Raw genomic sequence first — 16738 nt, 5'->3', positions numbered from 1 at the left:
CTGGCTTGTCTCTCTGGAAAAGAGAAATGAAAATCTTCTTCCCCCAGTCAATCTTCTATTCCCCTTTAAAAATCCCTCCCCAAGAGCCCCACCCAGCCACCTTGGAGGCCTCTGGAGCTCCCGACCTCTCTGCCAAATCCTCAGAGCTCTGGAAAAGCCTCCCAGCCAGCGCAGATCCCAGACAGCACTGATCCCCCCCCACAATTCCCCTCTCAGCTACACTTCCTTCTTTCCTTCTCATCTCTTTCCTTCCTCCACGCTCAGGAAGGGGTGATGGGAGGGGGAGAGATTGCCAGCACTGCCATGTTGCTGCCAGTCTTGCTATCCCATGTGGGTGGGTGTGTCTGTGCCGATGAAAGAGATCCCTCGTGGCTGCAAGGCTGGAGGTGCTGGTGTGTGTGTGTGTGGGGGGGGGGGTTTGGCGCTGATCTACAACCTGATTGCATCCATCAAAGCCAGAATGTGCTCAGCCTAAAATCCCCTGGAATCAGCAAGGAGCTGCCTTGCCACCTCTGCCCTGCCCCCTGAGTGTACGCACAGGAAACAGCCAGTGCCAGCGTGCTGGGTGAAGTCAGCCTGCGGGACAGGAGCCAGCAGGGACTCTGGACTCTGCCTGTGTGCACACCCAGGGGGTGGGGTGGGGCTGCCCCGTGGATTTACCGCTGAGCGTGTTCCAGCGGGCCAGTCCTTCACTCTTTCCAGAGCAGGTCCCCGGGCCAGACGGAACCACATGTCGGGCCGCATCCAGCCCGTGGGCCTTGTGTTTGACATGTCTGTGCTCGAGGATAAATTCCATGATTAATAACAGAATATTTTGTTTATTGTTTTTAAATGGTTTATACTAAATCTTTGTCCAAAACAGCACATAAAGCCCCTAAGTAGATTTCATAATCTTGTTTATAATTTAGAATTTAATTTATAGAATTCATTTTGATTTTATATTTCATTTCATTAACACTAAACTATCATTTAGGATAATTACTTTGATATTTTTCCTGTCTCTTCAAACCTTGTGACCATTGTTTATATATTGATATCCATATGCCTTGAATCTTGAATCTTGCCTGCTTTATCATTTAGGTTATTTAATTGCATCTTAAATGCCTGCTTAATCTTTTGAATAAAGTATGCATAGTAGGATTGCCTTATTACTGAAGAAAATAAATAGCTTGGAAAATACCTTGTTGCAATGTAGTTTTTTGTTGGTAGTAAAGACCTCTATTCTCCAGCAATTAAGCAATTTAGAATTGTAATTTATTTCTTAACAAAACATTCGAAAATATTAGGCATATGCTTTTCCCCTAGCCTTTTCAGTTCTGGTAGGTGTCATCTTTGTGCTTGATTGATCAGTAGGTCTGTAATAAGAATGCTGTTCATGTGGACATCCATTTGGTTCTGAGGAAGTGTCTCTTTCATACAGCCACTTCCAAACAAAAGTCCAGCAGCCATTTGCAGCCATCCAATCCAGAAGTACAAGGTTACATCGCTAATCAGTCTCCAGAAAGCATTGTTGAGGAGGCTCAGGGCAAGTTGACGGAATTAGAGCAAAGAATAAAGGAAGCCATAGAAAAGAATGCACAGCTACAGTCTTTGGAATTGGCACATGCTGACCAGCTCACTAAGGAGAAGATTGAGGAGCTGAACAAAACTAGAGAAGAACAAATTCAGAAGAAGCAAAAGATCTTAGAAGAGTTGCAGAAAGTAGAGCGAGAGCTGCAACTGAAAACACAACAGCAGCTGAAAAAACAGTATTTGGAAGTTAAAGCGCAGAGAATTCAGTTGCAGCAGCAACAACAATCTTGTCAGCATTTGGGAATATTAACTCCTGTTGAGATAGAAGACCAACTTACTGAAGAAGATTATGCCCGCATACGACAAGTGGATCCATACTTACTCACTGATGAGCCTATGCCAACTGTAAACCAGATGGGTTTTGCTCCAATTCAGCCTCTGGCAATGCCACAAGCTTTGCCTCTCTCTACAAGTTCTTTACCACCAGGTTCCCTGGCAAATCTTTCAGAACTCCAAAGTGTCATAGTTGGACAGCCAGTACTGGGCCAAGCACAACTTACAGGGCTGGGACAAGGAATTCTGACAGATGCACAGCAAGGGTTAATGGTTGCCAGCCCTGCCCAAACCCTCAATGACACACTGGATGACATCATGGCAGGTTTGTATGAATTGTTACATGCAGATAAAATGTCAGTGCTGAAACATTTTGAATATATCAACAACTTTATTTGTTTCAATGTCACAAAGATTGGATTATTTTAGCTTGTTCTTAATTACAATTTAAAACTGAGTCTCCATTTACATTTCCTGTGTTGTCTACCTAGTTTGTTAAAATAGACCAGTGTTATTTGAAAAATGACAATTTATAGCAGAAATGAACAGCTTTTAAATAGTGCAAGAACAACAATGGCCATGTTCAATATCTCCAGCAGAAGTAGTCACATGAAGTGAGTAAAAAAGCATTTCCACTGTCAAGTGTATTGTCCCTTGTGTCCTAGTCCCTAAACCAGATGTTTATGCCTTGGTATGTTCCTGACTTCTTGTTTTTCCAAGAGCACCCATGAATGAATTTCACTTCCAGTGTTTACCCTTTCTAAAAATACATGTGAAAAAACACATTTATCAAGTTTTCCTGTGAATTAAACAAAAATAAAAATGGAATCAGAGTACATTGCTTCCTTTTTTAACTCAACTGAAATAGTCCAAAATATAACAACCCGGATACAGTAAATTCCAGTGCATATCTGCAGAGCTTTGTGTTGCTGCTTCAATTTCTCTCCCTTCGTCCTCATGGCTTAGAAAACTGAATAGAGAGGCCCTTGCAATGCAACTTAGTAGAGTTTAATGGCATTTCTAAACTTGTTCAAAGCCAAAGAGTTTTATTTATTTATTTATTTGTAAAATATCAATAGCACTTAGACTTGTATACTGCTTCATAGTACTTTACAGCCCTTTCTAAGAGGTTTACAGAGTCAGCATATTGCCTCCAACAATCTGGGTCCTCATTTTACTGACCTTGGAAGGATGGAAGGCTGAGTTAACCTTGATCTGGTCAGGATTAAACTCCTGGAAGTGGGCAGAATTAACTTGCAATACTGCGTTCTAACCACTGCACCACCACAGTTCTCTTAAAATAATGCAGATTACTCATAGAGTTCATATTATGGAGCATTTCCTTTCTTTAAGTGGTATGAGTCAGGCCAACTAGGAAACTATTTACAGTTAATACTTTCCTTCTATTCTTATAAGCAGAAATGTAGTATTTTTTTTCAATATTATCATCATCTCTAAGACCAAATCATGTATTCTGCAAACTGTGAAGTTTTGGTCTAGATTCAAAATAGGTCAGACTCTCTATTGCCTCTGAATATACAGTTAGAACAATTATTCAGTGGAACAACCTGCTTCCAGAAGTTGTGAATGCTCCAACTCTGGAAGTTTTTAAGAAGAGACCCGACAGCCATTTTTTGAAATGGTATAGTTTCCTGCCTGAGCAGGGGGTTGGACTGGAAGACCTCCAAGGTCCCTTCCAATTCTATTATTATTACTGTTGTTGTTGTTGTTGTTATTGTTATTTTCATCATCATCTACGCTAGAAAATTCTGAAACACAACTCTAAGAATAGTTGATGAAATAAATTAACTGAAATTAGATTTAAACAACAAACTTAGGGCTCTTCAGAAATGTGTGCTATATCTGACTCACCCTTACTTATTTTCTAACGTGAAGAAGATTTCCTTATTGCTACTAACTGTCAAGTAAGAGTTTGAATAACTACTGATTATTTCTTCATAGTCATAACCTCATTATAATTTTAAGTCATAAGGAATTGCAATATGCTTTAGCTTTTTGTTAAGATTGCTTAGGTAGTAATTTTAGAATTCAAAGATTTCCATAATCTCTAGACAGAATTATTTGTTCCACTGCTAACTAATGTAATTTTAAAAAGGAAAGATAACATAGGAATTCTGTCTCTGAAATTTTTGTTCCCTCTGAGTAATGTTCTCAGATTATGATTTTATTCTCCCCAGTTAGCATTTTGGAAGAAAACATATCGGAAGTCATTTAAACATTTAACTAAACTAAATTAAAATCTCCTATAATGGATCAAATATTCTGCCTACATTAAGGACTTCCTAAGGCTCTTTTCACTAATATTCTAACTCCTTGCAATTTAATTGCAACTACGATTTTGTTGGTAATACATTGGGTATTACAGTAATATGTAGGAAAAGTAGCAATTCCTATTAGAGATTGGGGAAAATTCCAACAAATAATTAAATTGGTATCAACTGCTTTTAGGGAAATTCTCATTACGTTAAATCAAGTTTCTTCCTTCTCAGCTGTATTTTCAGAAGGATGGGAAACCTGTTTATAACTGTTTGATATGTTGTGATTTCTCAGTGCTTGTTGTCGTTCAAAGAAATTCTAGCACATCCAAAAGGATAGTTAGTTATAATGTTAATAAGCCAAGTTATTCTCTTTAATAGCAGTGAGTGGAAGAGCATCTGCAGTCTCAAATACCCCTACTCACAGCATAGCAACATGTGTTTCCAAACCTCAGACACCTGCTCCTAGTCCTATCATTTCTCCTTCAACCATGCTACCAGTTTATCCTGCCATTGACATTGATGCACAGGTAAGTCTAAAATAATATTTCTTCTCCTTTGAAATGAAATACAAATTTTAAAAAATGAAAGGAAAATAGAAATTTTGCTTGTTTGCTAGATGGACTTGAGGAAGAATTTTTTCGCAAAGCATGAGTATGCTTTCAAAACATACTGATGCTTTGCAAAACAAATTCTTCCTCAAGTCCATCTAGCAAACAAGCAAAATTTCTATTTTCCTTTCATTTTTTAAAATTTGAATACTTTCAGTAAATCATTCTTTGAACTTCAGATAAACATAATATTTAATAAATGTGTGAAAAGAATGATTACAGAAGAGTGGTAGTTGAATTTTGATTATTTGTTGTATTCAGTTCAGGTTTTTTTCAGACTTTGTGTGAAATGCAAGTATCTTCCCTTTCATTTTCACAAAACTAAACCTGAGAGAAATTTATATTTTAGTGCTGTTAAGAATGTTCAGATCTAATTAAATATCTAGAGATATGTAAGTATGTGATATGGCTTTAAATACTCATGATTTCCTTTGTTATGTGGAACATGGGAATCAGTTTGAATTGGATTAAGCTCTGCTTTCCTATATTGAATACAAGCACTTTAATGACTTTTTTTTTTAAAGACTGAAAGTAACCATGACACAGCACTGACTCTTGCTTGTGCTGGCGGACACGAAGAACTAGTACAAACTCTTTTAGAGAGGGGAGCTAGTATTGAACACAGGGACAAAAAGGGTGAGTATCTGCTGATAAAAATATCAGTCAATTTGTAGATTCCATATGCACGTGTGGTTGTGTATTCCAATAAAAGTAAATTCAGGAGATACTCTGGCATTGGAGTAATACAACCCTAAGCAATACAACCCTAAGTAAGATACAAATCTGTATTCTGCAATAGTTTTATTCAAATGTATTATAAGTTTTTGACTTGTTATAGTCATTTTTTCCCCACAGTAGAGAAGGATATTCTTCACTTTGTTGCTTCTCACATTTGCTCTGGTAAGCAGGAACAAATTTGCCCAATGTATCTATGGGAAAAAGCAGTCTCCACTATAGTTCCACTCTTGCCTTGCTCTGTCTAGATCTAGAATCACAACACTACATCTTTTCTTATTTAGGCTACATTGGTAGACTTTTAAAGACAAGTGGCCGAGCTTTATACCTGGGATAATTTATATGAAACTTGGGATCATAGAACCAAAATTCTTCTGTTTAGACAGTTCAGGTCCCAGGAGGAATTAATCATTCATTTGACTGCCTTCCCAGTTTTCTCATATCAGTTTCTGGTGACAGCAATTCAGATGATTTCACCTGGTAATCATCCCTCCAATTTAGTGAAAAGCTTAAACATTTGTGGGGGTGGAAACTAAGCTCGGGCAGAGTGTCTGTCTCTGCCTGTGACTGTCAGCATGAAATTGTCACTAGATTACACAGGTAATATTGTCTAAAATGGTTCAAATTTATAGAATTTTTCTTGGCACAGAAAAAGCAGAAGTCCAGGGTTTTGAAATTGGCTTTCCTTCATATTAGATTGGATTTGCACTATGCCAATCCTGTCAGATCTTACCATATGAGCACATACACTGGAGTAAGAAGGTTTATGGCAAATAAAGACAAAATATTAAAGCTCAGAGACATGACTATGACATTTATTGTCCTAGTCACAGTTGTGATACATGGCTGTGAAAGCCGGAGGATCCAGAAAGATTAAATGAGGAATAATGGATGCCTTTTAAGTGTGAGACTGAAGAAAATCATTGAAGATGTTTGGATCAAAAGAAAAACCACTTAATATTAAATGAAAAAGCAAAGCAGGCAACTGATAAAAAGCATTAATAATGAAGCTAAATATTTCAGATATGTAATGTGAAGGCAAGACCTATTTGGTGAAAACTGATGCCTTGAAAAATCAAGTAATTGAAAAAAAGGCCAACATGACAAGTTAATTAGATCTTGTGTTCCTAATGTCCAATTTTAAAAATTGAACTGACAGAAAGCATAAGTTTACAGAAACTGAAAGATTGTTCTGGAAAAATAAAGTCAGTCAAAGATATGGAAGCAGCTGCATAACACAATATGTACAATTAAATCTATTACTATCATGCACTCTGGAGCAATGAAGAACAAGTCTAGATTTATAATACTAAATGCCCCATTTTTTCTCTCTCCATAGCTTAGTTTCTGTTTTTCTGATCCTTATATTTCAATTTAATTATTGCCATCTAAGCTACATGTTACTATGAACATCATGTGGTATTTTGTCAATGAAGTTTCTGGCATTCCCATAGTTAGATCACTTAAGCCTGTACAATACCTCAAACATCTTTTGTGAATAGAATCACATCTTCCTTATTTGCAGAAGTTATCAAAGATCTGTACAAATTGATTACTGACTGGCTCGATTTGGGTGGACCTGAATCAGAGAGAATGATACTTTCATTAGTTTTTAGTCTTAACTGTCAGTTCAAATGCCAATATTGAATCTGCCCTCCAGTCACCACTCAGAGAGGAGATGAATGATTACTTGTTATGCTCACCCAAAGGCTTTCTTCATGGAATTCGTCTAGTTTGATTTGGCTGGGTGCTGCGCAAGGTTGTGTTGAAAAAAAAGGGAAGCTGATCCAAGTGCTTTCTTTTACTAGCCCGGAATACCTGGAATATCAGTTGTCAATAAATCCAACTTTGCCAGTGTTTTATCAATCAGGTCTGAATAAATATTCTTGAGCAAACATATTACCTAGTTAGATCTCTGGTCTGTTGCCAGTTCTTTTAGTCAAGAATTTACCATTGTTATCTTTACACCCTCAGTAGAATCAAGATTTGATCCTATTTATATTAGTTTTGTGCAAGCATCTGGAAGAAGAAGAGTGGTATAAGTGGAATATATAAAAACTACTTGATTAGAGCTGAGAAATCCCAGAGTTCAGAGCATCTCTGCATTTCCTTTTTGCAAGGGTCTCTTCTTTATATCCAAGGGGCCTGGAGGAGTGCCTCACTTAGTGCATGAGCCTCAGGTGACTTCTTGTTCTAGGGGAGTCATGGCTCCTTCCATTAAGAGCACTGCTACTTCTTTGGCATTCTCTAGTAATGAACATTTGGAGAATATTTATACTGCACCTGTATAATATCACTTCTCTGCATTATTACTGAATGGATAGTACTCATTAGCCAGAATGTCCTTGGTAAGCAGTCTTATCAGTAGGTTGTAGCTTTGTCCTAGGAGGTTTGGAGTATACATTTTCTCTCTCAAGGCTGTAGCAGTGGTTCATGGCAGCAAGAATCCCTTTTACCACTGTATTCTTTCCAATAGCTAGCCAAAAATGATATGCTAGTACTTAACTGTGAAAGGTCATTTTTCATAGTGGGTGGAAGATATCCAGTTCTCCTTCAAATGAGTTGGCTTGCCGACAGGGAACTGGATATCAATAGGAATTAGCTGTTACATGTTTTCCCCTATTTTTGAAGTCTATAAATGAAGGAAGGGGATGGCTTTCTCCCATAGATTTATTAGCAAAGCATTTTAGAAAATTGTACACATCATCCACTGTGGAAAATAAATCGTTATGGTAAATACTTATGTATCAATTTAAACAGTGATACAGATTCTAGTATACCATTTTAAGTGGTATTTACTGATATTTTTTTCAGGGTTTACTCCACTTATTTTGGCTGCTACCGCTGGTCACGTTGGTGTAGTAGAGATTTTGTTAGATAATGGTGCAGATATTGAAGCTCAGTCTGAAAGGACCAAGGACACACCATTATCTCTAGCTTGCTCTGGAGGAAGACAAGAGGTAAAATATTACAAATTGTTGTATGTTTTTCTTGTAAAAATGAAGTTACAGTTCAGATCCTGATACCTAACCATATTCTTCAGAAGCCTTTTTAGTGAAAATTAAGGGATATTTTGTAGATATTGATATTACTAATGTTTATGCATGATTGAGAAGTTCCACAGAAGTAATAGGACATTCCCTTTGAAATATTTGGATGTTTTATTTTATTTTATTTATTTTATTTTATTTATTTTATTATTTTATTTTATTTATTTTATTTTATTTATTTTACTTTATTTTACTTTATTTTATTTTATTTTATTTACAGTCACTCACACGTGTAGATATAGATATATAAAAAATATAGGCTGCTTATCTTATTATAGGGTAACTCTGGGTAGCTTATGTTTTCTAATAATCATGTTTTTATTGCAGTATATAATAACTTACATGTACTTTTATTTAATATATGGTGCTAACTCATAATTTGTTCAAAAAAGGTTCAAATCCTTTTCTGTAATCCTGGTTTATATCATAACCTTAGTTCTCTAGTCCAAGCTTGCAAGTAACAGAGTACTTTAATTAGCTTCAGAATCACTGTTCCCAATAGTCACTGAGTAAGCCGGAGGAAGAATAGAGAAATCTAAGCTCATACATGTTAATGTTAAAAGTAGTGTTGCATATTATAATTGCATTGAACATGTAACATTTAATCATATTTTATTTTTCTTAATCTTGGTTAAACCCTAACTGAATACTATAATGAGACCCATGCTGAACAAGACCAGTACCTATCTACTCTGGTATTCTTTCCAATAGCTAGCCAGAAAACTTTTAGGCTGGACTATAATGATGCTTACTTATTCTATGTCTTTGAATGAAAGTATTATAAAACCATCACAATCAGAAGCCTTTTCGAATCTAGTCTTATTTTAGTATCTGCTTTTCCAAAATCTGATCTAATAAGCTGGACTCTGATAAATTAGAGTGCAGTTTATTAAGTCTGATCTATTTACTCCAATTTTCAGCAGTAGCTTGAAATAGTGGGGCTACAATCCAGAAGTTCCTTTCCTATACAAGGGATTTGGTAGATGCATGAACTTTCACCCTCCAGTTATTTCATCTATGATCACACATCTGCAATAAAGTTTATGTGGTTTGTTCATTTTTCAGACTCCTCGCAAAGAAAGCTAGCAGTGATTAATAACATTGAACAACAATAAAACTATATTAAAATGAATAATCCTGCCAATAAATATTAATAAACTAATCATATAATTAAAATTAGTAAGGAAGGTATTTATTCAAGTGTGATAGATGATAAACTTGCATGTTTATTTCTGATTGTTGCAGGAATGAACTTCCATTCATGGAGGAAAATACATCCAAGTCCTATTTCATTATTAAATCTTTTCCTAGATTCTACTTGTTCTCCCTCCCTCCCTCTGAAAGAAACTTAAATAGACTGCCCAATTTATATCTTGTTTGAAATGTCTGTCACACTGGTGCATTATTAAACTATAATGAATAGTTGTGTATATCACATCGTTTATAAAATTGATAGTTAATTGATGCAAAAATAAAATTAAATACAAATGTATTCATTGATATTGTACTAATCAGGAAGAAATTTTGATATAAGTTTCATGTTTAGGATTGAAGCAGTAATCACTTCTTAAAGTAACTTTCTATATGACGCTTCAGGTGGTGGAACTTCTGTTAGCACGAGGTGCAAACAAAGAACACAGAAATGTTTCCGATTATACACCTTTAAGTTTAGCTGCTTCTGGTGGGTATGTGAACATCATCAAAATATTATTGAATGCTGGTGCAGAGATCAATTCAAGGCAAGTTCTCTTTTTAACTTTCTACTTCATAGTTGTTTGATTAATTTACAGGGAAACCATTTTTTTTCATTGTAGCAGCTGACACTAAAATGTGTTATTTAAAGTTTTGGACTTCAGCTATGGAGATTCATTTGGAGTCTCCACTCAATCCTGAAGTTCACATATATATATATAGTAGAACCCCACTTTATAACTGGTTAAACTGGACTTCTGGTAATTTCATGGACACGTCTATATTGTTTTTTGGCCTAGAGAGCATTTGGAGAACCAGTCGGTCCGAGTCTGACCGAACACAGTTAAGATCCTTTTCTAGATCTTATCTTGTGGCAATGGAGGTGGCAAAGCGCGCTTACTTCACCACCCTCATTGCGTCCGCAGATAACCGCCCGGCCGCCCTGTTTAGAGTGGTCCGCTCCCTTTTAAATCAAGGGACGGGAGAGGACCCCTTACGAGGACGGGCCGAAGAATTTAGTAAATATCTGGTGGACAAAATTGCTCAGATTCGGGCTGATCTGGACTCTGACTGGGCAGTATCTGACGAGAGGAAAATGATGAGTTTGGCCGAGAACATTTGGGAAGAGTTTGATCCTGTGACTCCAGATGAAGTGGACAGGATCATGGGGAAATTAAGTGCCGCCACATGTTTGTTGGACCCGTGTCCCTCCTGGCTGGTCTATGCGTCTCGGGAGGTTACACGAGGCTGGCTCCTAGCAGTTATCAATGCCTCACTGAGTGAAGGGTACTTCCCTGCCGCCTTGAAAGAGGCAGTGGTAAGGCCCCTCCTTAAGAAACCTGCATTGGATCCAGCTATTTTAAACAACTTTCGTCCTGTCTCCAACCTTCGCTTTCTTGCGAAGGTCGTTGAGAGCGTGGTGGCACGGCAGCTCCCTTTGGTCCTGGAGGAAACTGAGTATCTGGATCCGTACCAATCGGGTTTCAGGCCCGGGTATAGCACGGAGACGGCATTGGTTGCGCTGGTGAATGATCTCTGGCGGGCCCGAGATAGGGGTTATTCCTCTGTCCTGGTCCTATTAGATCTCTCAGCGGCTTTTGATACCATCGACCACGGTATCTTGCTGCGTCGTCTTGAGTTGGGAGTGGGAGGCACCGTTCTGCGGTGGTTCTCCTACCTCTCGGGCCGTTCGCAGATGGTGTTGGCAGGGGGGCAGAGGTCAACCCCAAGGCCCCTTAGTTGTGGGGTGCCTCAGGGGTCGGTGCTCTCGCCCCTCCTGTTCAACATCTATATGAAGCTGCTGGGAGAGATCATCTGTGGCTTCGGGGTGAAGTATCATCAATATGCTGATGATACCCAGCTTTTCATCTCCACCCCGAACCAACCCAGTGATGCCCTCGATGTGATGTCCCATTGCCTGGAAGCGGTACAGATTTGGATGGGAAAGAACAGGCTTCGGCTCAACCCGGCCAAGACTGAGTGGCTTTACGTACCGACATCTTGTTTAGTCCAAGAGGTTCCATCTTTGATTATAGGAGGAGAGATGTTACCTCCCGTTGATAGAGCACACAATCTAGGCGTCCTCCTGGATTCACGACTCAGTTTTGAAGATCATATTGGAGTCGTGGCTAGGGGGGCATTTGCCCAGATTTGCCTGGTACACCAGTTGCGCCCCTTTCTGGACCGAGATGCCCTACGTACAGTCACCCACGCACTCGTTACCTCCCGTATAGACTACTGCAATGCTGTCTACATGGGGCTGCCCTTGAAGACCACCCAGAGGCTTCAGCTGGTGCAGAGTGCGGCTGCACGGGTAGTGATGGGAGCACCCCGATACTCCCATATTACACCCCTCCTGCGTGAGCTGCATTGGTTACCGGTTGCCCTCCGGGTGAGGTTTAAGGTGCTGGTACTTACCTTTAAAGCCCTACATGGCTTAGGCCCGGGATACTTGCAGGACCATCTGCTGCCGGGAACAAATTCCCAGCACCCAGTACGCTCACAAAGAGAAGGCCTCCTCAGGGTACTGTCGGCTAGACAATGTCGGCTGGCGACCCCCAGGGGAAGGGCCTTCTCTGTGGGAGCGCCAGCCCTGTGGAACCAGCTCCCCCCTGAGTTTCGGATGGCCCAAGATCTCCAGTCCTTTCGCCGCGGCCTCAAAACACTCCTTTTCCACCTGGCTGACCTGGACTGACAGGGATTTTAATTATGTTTACAATTTTTAACTCTAATTTTTAATTTAATTTAATTTTTAATTTTAATTTATTGTACAGAGGCCTTTAATTTTAATTTTATCTTAATTTCTGTATTTATTGTATGTTATTGTTGTTAGCCGCCCTGAGTCCTTCGGGAGATAGGGCGGGATATAAGTCCCATTAATAAATAAATAAACAAATAAATAAATTATATGGAAATGCTTTGCCATTATCTTCCAGGATATTCTTTTAACTTCCAGGCTTTACTGTGTATTTATTGTGGTCTCCCAATTTTATTATTATTATTATTAACCAGATCTAACCCTGGTTAACGTTTCAAAATTAGCCAAGGCTGGCCAAGTCCTATCACTTAGTAGGTCTTCCCAGCAGTATATATAATTATATGAGTAGCTACTTAACCTCTGAACCCCCACTGAAAGCTTTGCATTGGAGGAGGTCCCATGCATATTTCTTCATTACAGAAATAGTTCAATATTATTAAAAAGTCAACATATTTGCAATACTCAAATGTGGCATATATTGATTTACTTTTAGAACTGGAAGCAAGCTGGGCATCTCTCCGTTAATGTTGGCAGCCATGAATGGCCATACTACAGCTGTTAAGTTGCTCTTAGACATGGGTTCTGATATTAACGCACAGATAGAGACAAATAGAAATACTGCCTTGACACTAGCCTGTTTCCAAGGAAGAACGGAAGTGGTTAGTCTTCTCCTTGATAGAAAAGCTAACGTTGAGCATAGAGCTAAGGTAAGGAGTAACTCTTGATTTTCAGTTTTGCTTTAACAACTTGTACACTTATAGGTAGTCCTCAACTTATGACCATTTGAAGTTGCAACAGCAGCAAAAAAAAGTGATTTATAAGAGTTCTTGCCCCAGTGACTGTTGCAGCATTCCCGTGGTCACATGATCAAAATTCAGGCGCTTGGCAATTAGCATGCATTTACAATGATTGCAGCATTCTGGGGTCACATGATTGCTATTTGTGACCTTCCCAGGGGACTTCTGACAAGCAAAGTCAATGGAGGAAGCCAGATTTATTTAATAACCATGTGATTTCCTTAACAACCAGAGTAATTTGGTTAACAACCACAGCAAAAAAAATTGTAAAATTGGGCATGACTCATTTAATAATCATATTGCTTAGCGATAGGACTTCCCATATTGTCATAATTGAGGACTACATGTATCTAAAGTATATAAAAAGAGTTTGCTTTTCTACTGATTTCAACTATTCCTAAATATATAGCAGGAACAGATTCCTTGTCCATAATTTCTGTACCACATGTATAGATTTCAAGGCTGTGCAAAAGATTATTCAAAATGCTGAACAACATTTAGCATTCCACTATCCCAAAGGACAGACTTTTATTTATTTTAACAGTAGCATTTATAGGAGTATTCTTTTCTTTTCACTCTTTCTTTCTTTCTTTCTTTCTTTCTTTCTTTCTTTCTTTCTTTCTTTCTTTCTTTCTTTCTTTCTTTCTTTTTTGATCTTCTCTTCTCTCCTGACTTTTCTTTTTTGGCACAAGTTTTATTAGAATACTATATTTGGCCAAGTGTGGTTAGACACACAAGGAATTTGTCTTCATTACACAAGCACTTAGTGCACTTGCAAAACAACAGAGAAATAATCACAGTAATAATACTAAAAGTGTTCAATCAGTAGAAGGGGGAAATAAGAGGTAATTACCGTAATACGTTGCATCTGACAGAAAATGTTCAGCCGAGTGATGGCAAGAGGAAGAACAGTGTCCCTTTCCCCTAGTTGTCTTGTCAAAGCGTCATCTTAAGGAAGGAATTGAAACTGTTCGTGTCCAGGATGTGAGGGGTCTGCAGATGCCTTCTCAGCCTTCCTTCTGATCCACACAATGTTCAAGTCTTCTGTGGAAGGAAGGCTGGTTGCAGTAATTTTTACTGCAGTCTTAACTATCTGTTGGAGTCTTACCTGTCCTGTTTGTTTGCTGTTATCAAACCAGATAGTCATAGAAGTACAAATGGCAGACTTGGACTGTATCAGCACCTCCTAGGGTAGCTTGAACTTTCTGAGTTGATACAGGAGGAACATTCTTTGTTGTACCTTTTTAACAATAGTTCTGATGTAAAGTGTCTTTTCAAGTCCTAGATTTCAAAGTCCTATTACTTTCTTTAAAGAAGGGGAGAGCTATCTACCATATTCTATGATTCTGAAACTCTCTTTTGAAATGTATGTAGTACAGCAGTATATTTTCTCTTTCGGGTAGACAGGCTGACATTTATTTAATGTAGTAGTTTCTATGACGTCATGAAAAGAATACTGTTTTGTTGGTGCCAGCGTTCAGTACTGCAGATTTTATAAAAGGTAGAACTTAGCCAGCTGTCTGGTTTACTGAATAACAACAACAACAACAACAACAAAAGGTTTATTCATAAGAATGTGCATGGTCTCTGCGTGGAACAGCTGGATTCATAATAGTTCATTCTCAAATTGAAACACACATTTCAGATCATTATTTTATCTGTGGACTGAAATGTGGGATGTTTTGTTTTAGATTTATATTAAAACCTAATGTTTCCTGGACAAAAGTAACTGGGGGAGGGCATAGAAAAGGAAAGGAAAAAACACACTGCACACTGGGTTATTTATTATTGGTGAGACTGTCGCAATATAAGGAGCAGCTGCATAAACTAATGGACTGGTGAAGATAGCAACTGAAGGGGGAGCAGGAGAGGAAGTTAAGGGAATTGATGGCCCAGTACAGGTAGTCCTCAGCTTACAACCATTCATTTAGTGATTGTTTGAAGTTACAACAGCACTGAGAAAAGTGACTTATGATTGTTTCTTGACCGCTTTTCACATAACCATTGCAGCATCCCCATGGTCCCATGATCAAAATTCAGACGCTTAGCAACTGAGTCATATTTATGACAGTGGCAGTGTTCTGGGGTCATGTGATCATCTTTTTTGACCTTCTGACAACAAAGTCAGTAGGGGAGCCAGATTCACTTAACAGTTGTATTCCTAACTTAACAACTGCAGTGATTCACTTAACAACTGTGGGAAGAAAGGTTGTAAAATGGGGCAAAATTCACTTAACAATGATATAACCTAGCAACAGAAATTTTGGGCTCAACTGTGATCGTAAGTCAAGAACTACCTGTGGAATATATTATTGTGTGACATTGCAGTGACTGAGAAGGGAAGAGGGAAAAGAAGGTGCTAGGAAGGTCACAGAGGCTGACCAGATGGTAACATGTTTCCCTATGAAGCTTCTGAGAGGAGGAGGGCTGACGTGCATCAACCTTTCCCTAAATGCCCCATAAAATAACTCTGGGATCCTCTGAATCTAAAACTCTGAACAGCAAACAATATACCAGGCTTATATTTTGCTAAATCAAGTTTGACACAACTTCCAGAATCTGATGGTTTGCTCAGGATTCGAAACAATATAGTTTTTTTTTCATTTCATTTACTTGCTGTTTCGTAAAGCAAAGCGTTCTGAATCATGGGAGGCTATTTCATTAGTATTTGAGCTTGCACCTTTGGATTTATGTGAGGCCTTATGTGCTCCTTTCATAATTGATGTTTCTTTCTGCATACAAATTGTCACAAATAAGCAAAGCAGAGACCTCTGTGGGAATGAGTGGCAAAGAGGAAGCAAATAACAAAAGCAACATTTTGCTGAAATCCTTCAGTTCCGCTGATACCCTGGAAAGGCTACAACCTGGTCTCAACATTCCTATTAATTTCACATAACTGATTGAATGCTAGACCATATGCCACTGTTGAGTGAACTATATTTAGCAGGTAAAACAAAAAAGAGTCCCTGCGGATTTTATTCCGCTAGTTGTGCCGACTATAGGGGGCGGTGTTCATCTCCATTTCAAGGCTATTGAGCCAGCGCTGTCTGAAGACATTTCCGCAGTCATGTGGTGAACATGACATCACAGAGCGCTGTTACTTTCTCACCGAATGGTACCTATTTATCTACTTTCATTTGAATGCTTTTGAACTGCTAGGTTGGCAGGAAGAGTGAGGACAGAGCTCATCCTATCGTGTGGAGCTCGAGTCTCGATATTTAACAACTAAAGGAGTGGATTTGGGAGAGGGAAAATACCTCTCTCTTCACTAGAAGAGAGGTGTAGTTTACTCTGTAGTTTACAGTTTTGTCCAAATTTTGTCAAGAAACAAAAAAACCCATATCCTTTCAAATGGGTTGGATGCTCTCAGAGGAAAAAAATAGGGTATGTCTTCCCAGTGTTGCCTTTTTTTCTGTCAGCAGTTATCCAGAGCTATGCAGTCTCTTCAGTTTGAAGTGTCTTCCTGCACTCCCTG

At 38.6% G+C, this 16738-nt stretch overlaps 1 protein-coding gene across 2 annotated transcripts in view; it reads left to right on the top strand.

The window, feature by feature from the left end:
* ANKRD17 (ankyrin repeat domain 17) overlaps positions 1-16738 on the top strand; it is a 149521-nt gene that overhangs the window by 99547 nt on the left and 33236 nt on the right. The window contains exons 15-20 of one of the 2 annotated variants that reach the window (XM_081342915.1): positions 1421-2170; positions 4506-4651; positions 5257-5368; positions 8282-8427; positions 10114-10256; positions 12960-13173. In XM_081342915.1, coding sequence (XP_081199041.1) covers positions 1421-2170; positions 4506-4651; positions 5257-5368; positions 8282-8427; positions 10114-10256; positions 12960-13173 — 1511 coding nt within the window. Of the gene's footprint in view, positions 1-1420; positions 2171-4502; positions 4652-5256; positions 5369-8281; positions 8428-10113; positions 10257-12959; positions 13174-16738 lie in introns of both variants that reach the window. The other variant, XM_081342914.1, reaches the window with a different exon arrangement.

Source organism: Vipera berus (assembly GCF_964194415.1).
Source record: "Vipera berus genome assembly, chromosome: Z".
Classification (NCBI taxonomy): Eukaryota; Metazoa; Chordata; class Lepidosauria; order Squamata; family Viperidae; genus Vipera; species Vipera berus.
This window is presented reverse-complemented; position numbering and strand designations above follow the sequence as displayed.